The sequence below is a fragment of the Erythrolamprus reginae genome, chromosome 4, assembly GCF_031021105.1.
Source record: "Erythrolamprus reginae isolate rEryReg1 chromosome 4, rEryReg1.hap1, whole genome shotgun sequence".
NCBI lineage: Eukaryota > Metazoa > Chordata > Lepidosauria > Squamata > Dipsadidae > Erythrolamprus > Erythrolamprus reginae.
In genome coordinates this window covers 59,819,925-59,826,060 of record NC_091953.1, presented here as the reverse complement: position 1 = coordinate 59,826,060, position 6,136 = coordinate 59,819,925, and the positions used below count along the sequence as shown (strand labels likewise).

The following is a 6,136-nucleotide window of genomic DNA, read 5'->3' as shown; positions in this document are numbered from 1 at the left end:
GGCTTCCCTGGAGCCGGGAGAGGGTAAAAACGCCCTCTCCCATCCTCCCAGAGGCTCTCTGGAAGCCAAAAATGCCCTCCAGAGTCTTTGTGTGAGCCAAAAATCAGCTGGCCTGCACACACATACCCATTGGAGCTGAGTAGGGCAATCGCTCACATGCCAGCAGATATGGCTCCATGTGCCACCTGTGCCATAGGTTCGCCATCCCTGCTATAGATGCTGTGAATGCCAGCATTGTAAAGGAGAGTGCATTTATTACTCCTCACACAACCATTTCAAACTGGGTATTAAAAACTGGCACGAGATAGAGAACAGATAAGATTCATTTTTCTGCCTTTGCTATAACTACAGCCTCAGAACAGTATTCTTCCATGCACAGAACTGACTTTCCATTATCTGAGCCCAAACTAAAACATTATGTTTCCACTGCTTTAGTCTATGCAGATTAAAAAACCCCAACCAGGCCTTGTTTGGCTTATGCGTGGGGAGAGAGTTCGAACACTGGAGGGAATGCTGATGGTGGCTGAGAGGGAATGTCGCTCAAGTCCAAACCTGGAGAAAGGGGAGGTTTTTTTAAGCCTTATTTCATACAAAATTGCTTACTTCACAGTGGCTTTTTTTTACACTGTGAAAAACATTTCACAAAGGGTGGTCTCACAAAGGCGATGCTAGAGGGTTTTTGTTTGTTTTTGTTTTTTTGCGAGATGTTGGCGGAATCACTGTAATCTTGCAATGTTAATGGGGAAATTACATTTTAGGAAAACATCCCAACATATCTAAGTATTTTTAGCTGAAAATACTTGTGGGATTTATTTATTTATTTATTTTGGTCTTGCTACCATTTAGACTGCCGTTTGTCTCCATCTAATTTGAGCTATGAACACCAAACAGCATAATTTGCAATGGAGACTTAAATCAACATGCAGAGTATCAACTAGGGAGATGTAAACTGGACTATTCTTCTGCATAATTTGATTTTTTTTTTCAAACTTACTGCTTTTATTGATAAATACTTCATCTAATGAATGGAGAAAGGGAAGTATTGTATTAAGTGGTGCATAATAATTTTGGATGATGTGAATTATCAAGAGTTGTGTAATTCAGTTTTAATATTAAGATATTTCTCAGGAACCTAGTTAAAACAATGTTTTGAGTTCTAGGTTAAAAAAAATAATCAGAAATTATTAAAATGGCTCATAATTGTGTAAGTGTAATTTACGAATTAGTTTCACCATGGCCATTTGCAAATTATTATTATAATTATATTTTATTTTAATAAACGAATTTCTTACTTTAATATATTGAAATTCTTTTGGTATTGAATAACATCCCCATTCTGCATTGAAATAAAAACGCTAAGCTATAGGATTTGTAATTATTTTCAAGCTGTCTGAGAACAATAATGAAAAGGAAGCCTGAGATATGAGACATAGAACACATATAATTATATATTTCTCCAAAGACCTGTTGTCTGTTTTTCAAATGTCAGGCCACACTCTTAAAAAACTGTTCACAAAGAAAAATAAACAAACATGAATATTCCAAGAAAACACGCACAAAATAATCCAACATTAAGTAATAATTTAACTTTTGGAGTCTCTTCCAGCATTTGTAGACAAATAGTCTCTTCTTCCCTCTTATCTTCCATGGCTCCATTTTTGAAATTTTCACTTTTAAAGCCACAGAACCAATTTATAAATTTCCAGTCTTTGTCATTACTTCCAATCTCTTCTTCACTCTTCTTGTTACCCATAAGGGCTGCCTGCCCATTAGAGTAACAATCAACTGGTGTTTCAACTTCAGAATTAAAAGAAATCACTGGATTGCTGTCATCTCTGGAAGTAATTAGAAGATTTACATTTTCCGGCTGATCATTTTTAACATTTTGTTCAGATTTCCCATTTGAAGATACCATTACACCATACTTTAATATATTCTTCCTTTGTGCTTCATATGGACTGCCTTTTAATGTGCTTTCTTTCACAGTTCTTTTTTTTGTAGACCAAAATGTAGTTGCACAAATTTGTTCCGCTGAAGGTGGTGGTGTCAAAAAGCTGACTATTACAGCCACAATTCCAGTGATCCAAAACAGTCCAGTAGCAACATACATATAATGGATACTCTTGATGAAGAATGGTCTAGTGTCTGGCTGATTACATTCAGGGACACGATAGACAAATGCCAGAATCAGTCGTGTAGCTCCTAAAGCAAATCCAACAATTCCAGAAAAGAAGGCCCCTTGTTCATTACAACGCTTCCAGAAAACACCTAAAAGAAATATAGCAGCCACTGGAGGAGTCAAATAGTTTGCTACCTCTTGTATATATAGATACATTTGACCTCCTTGCATTTCCACTATTATTGGGACCCAAGCAATGCTTATCACAACCATGAAAGCAACAAAAACTCTTCCAACAATCATCAGTTCTCTGGATGATGCATTCTTCCTTATGAGAAGCTTATATATATCAAGTGTAAAAATGGTGCTGGCACTGTTAAATATAGAATCCAAGTCACTCATTAGTGCAGCAATCATTACAGCCATCATAAGGCCCCGCAGACCAACAGGAACAAGATTCATTACCAGACGCGGATAGGCAATGTTAGAGCATCCTGCTCTGCTTCCACAAACTTTCATACAATGTTCTGGATTGATGCATGCAATATCATCTACAAACAATATCCTTGATATCATACCTGGAATAACTATAAGAAACATAGGTAAGAGTTTTAAAAAACCTGCCATCAGAGTGGATCCTTTGGCATGAGCAATATTTTTTGCTGCTAACACTCTCTGGACAATTACTTGGTCTGCACACCAGTACCATACAGAAGCTGGAGTCTGTCCCAAAATGAAACCAGGCCAAGGAATATCTTCATCAGTTGGTTCACGTAACATTTTCAGTGCGTCAGGTTTTGGATCAGCATTGCAATAATTAGTATTGGAAAGATTATGTGTCAATAAAATAGATGTAATATTTGGTTTTGACAACATGTATCTTCGTTTAACTTCTTCAAACCCACCCACTTCGGTAAGACTTATGATCATAAGTGTGAAGGCACCAATAATCATCAGCAAAGCTTGAACTGTGTCTGTGTAGATAACTGCCACAAGACCTCCAGTCACTGTCAGCAATGCAGTCATTCCAATCAAAAGTATCACTGACAAATAAATATTCCAGCCCAATGACTCTTGAATGAACAATGCTCCTGAATATAAATCTACTGAGAGTTTGGTGAAGACATAGAGAATTAGAGACAAAACAGCAAAGTATACTTGAATCCTGTGCCCTCCAAAGCGTTTGGCTAAGTACCCAGGCATGGTGTATATTCCAGATTGTATGTAGACCGGAACAAAGATCCATCCCAAGAGCTGCAAAAGCATTAAGGCATTGAATTCCCATGCCCCCACGGCAAATCCGCTTGCTGCTCCAGATCCTGCAAGCCCAATGAAGTGTTCACTTCCGATGTTGCTTACAAATAAAGAAGCACCAATTATAACCCATGTCATAGATCGCCCTGCAAGGAAGTATCCACTTACAGTGCTTCGATTGGATTTCCACATGGCAAAAAAGCCTATGGACAAAACAACCACAAAATAGAGTGCCACAATGGCAATGTCTGCTGGTTGCAAAGCCGCCCTCATTTTTGTAAAACAATTTACTTCCAATGCTGATGTCCAGGTCACAAACCCCGAGCCTTAGTAAGATAAATCAGTTTAGTTTTACAAACACTGTGGATCAAAAATCTGTCCTTTGTTTTGCTGTCTTGATAGTAGTGGATGCAGTATAAATCTGAGAAGATAAAATGTGTTTTTTCCGCTTCTTAAATACTTAGTGTGAACTTTTATTCTCCAATCCACAAGAGCATCATCATTAACTTTGTTGATGTAGGAAAAATTCTTAGTTGCAGCTAAGTTTAGTGAGGCCTACTGTACCAACCCTGCAAGGCAGCAAAAACAAAAGATAAAGATTGAATTAGAGAAGGATTTTACCATGCACAGGAAAAGCGTGAATTCTGTCATAACAAGTAGTTGAACATAGCTTTTCCTCCCTTTGAAATGCAATGTTGAATTTTACACAATTTAACACATTACTTTCAAAGACTGTAAACAAAATATATTAGTAAAATAAAAGAAAATACATTCTTTCACTAAATAAACTACCAAATTTGCACACTTAAGAATTAACCTAATCATACAGAATGTTTTGATATTCAAATGATGGTAAATCAGTACCACAAAAGGAGTCTATTTATATATTTGTAATTCTTTCAGAATTACAATTATCTCCAAAAATGATGTTTCTGTGCAATATTGTATTCAGTTTTATAAACTTAATTGCAAAAAATTTAAGCATATTGAAAATTATAACCGTATGTTCCTTTTCCTATTCATCTGCTTATCCAAACTGATCTTCATTGTACCCAGTTTTCCTATGGCAGCTGTGCACATACACATTTTTTCATATTTCTTCAAGGCTTGAAGATGAACATGCTTTATATATTCATGTTCTATATTCAATATAGATTTTTCTTTCTTTTTTAAAATGTCTGTCAATGGGCTGTGAATGAGCCGGGTGTTGGTCTGCATGGCACCACTGTGAGGGAACCCCACAGCAAGAGTGAATTTGCTTCAGCCAATGGGCCTGAAAAGAAAATGGTGGCCGCTAGTGAGAAAGGGCCGTTACAGGTCAACAACAGTAGCCTGGAGGAAGCATATCCCCAAGGAGGGAGGATAAAAGACCACTAGCACAAGTAGGAGGAAGGAATCCAGTCTGCCTTATGTAGTTGAAAGACCTCCGGCTTGAATTCCGTGCCTCACTGGCAAAAAAGTGCGCAAAAAAGAAACGCCGTTTTAACTGCCGTTGTGACCTGCATGTCTGCTTGCTACTCAGAAAGAGAAACCCCCACGCCTCACTTCAGGGGATCCCAAAAGAGGGAGAGTCCATAGCAGTGAACTTCAGGGGAGTCCAAAAGAGGGAGACCCTCTGAAATGCAAGGCCGACGAAAAGACCATGGGGCAGAAAAGAGGCTTGTGCCCTTGACATGGGGTTCCCAGAAGGATGAACCCCGGAAAGGAAGGGCCTAAGGAGAAAAAAATCCCCATTGGACCCATCAATGCTAACGAGCAGTTAAGCTAACTACTCATTGGACCTGATGGTCTGGATGGACAGGGGCAATCTACAGGCAATCCTGCCTGGAGTAAAAAACTCTCTCTGCAGTTTTAAAGTAGCTAGAAAGGGGGGGGGGATTAGAGCTGTTGAGAAAAACATCTCCTTGGCTGACTGAGTTGTGAAAAACTGCCAAAACCAGGCAAGTGAAGGGGAGTGTCCACCCAAATTGATATAAGCTCAGTCTCCAGGCAAATGGAAGTTAATACCAACATATGAATACTCCTACCAAGAGTACCAGAAAATAAGATTAATCAGGGACCAAATTAAAACAATACTGGGGGGGGGGGGGGGGGAGAGACAAGAGACAGGTGATTTTATTGGTATGGTTGCAAGAACTGTTTGATAAACCGAGAAACAAAATGGATGTTTTAAAAAAATGAAAAGAGGGGTTGTTTAACAACAGCAGAATAATAGAAAATAGTCCAAATCTCTTTAAGAATGGGGTTAGGAAGGCTAAGGCATTGGAAAGAAAAAATAACCGAAAATATTTCTTAGGATGAAGCATGAGAAGATTAAGGAAACATTCATTCCATTAGTTGGAAAAGATGGCAACAGAGAAAAGGCTGAACTGCTTAACTCCTACTTTGCATCTGTAGTTTCACAAAAGGAAAAAGAGGTCCAACTATCAGGTGAGCCATGGTGGGAGGCAGAAGAAAAGGGAATGTTAAAACAGACATATAAGTAAGTGGTGAGAGAAATGCTGCTTTGAATGAATTCAGATCACTGGGTCAGATGGATTACATCCTTGATTATTAGATAAAATGATCTCAGAACCATTAATGTAATCTTTGAGAACTTGAGTGTAGGGAAAGCATCAAAAGAACAAAATGGAAAAGAGTTGTTTAACACTGTTCTGATCTATCAGAAAGGCATATAAAAAAACTGTAGACAAATCACCTTGACTTCAGTACCTAAAAAAACCTTTAGAAAAATCATAAAGCAGGGTATTTGCAAGCACTTAG

General features: G+C 38.2%; 1 protein-coding gene across 1 annotated transcript; it reads right to left on the bottom strand.

The window, feature by feature from the left end:
• Positions 1–975: 975 nt before the first annotated feature.
• SLC5A3 (solute carrier family 5 member 3) lies at positions 976–3,738 on the bottom strand. The gene has a single exon (XM_070750363.1). It carries the CDS (start codon positions 3,644–3,646, stop codon positions 1,511–1,513), a length of 2,136 nt encoding a protein of 711 aa, XP_070606464.1. The 5' UTR covers positions 3,647–3,738; the 3' UTR covers positions 976–1,510.
• Between the last annotated feature and the right edge of the window lie 2,398 nt (positions 3,739–6,136).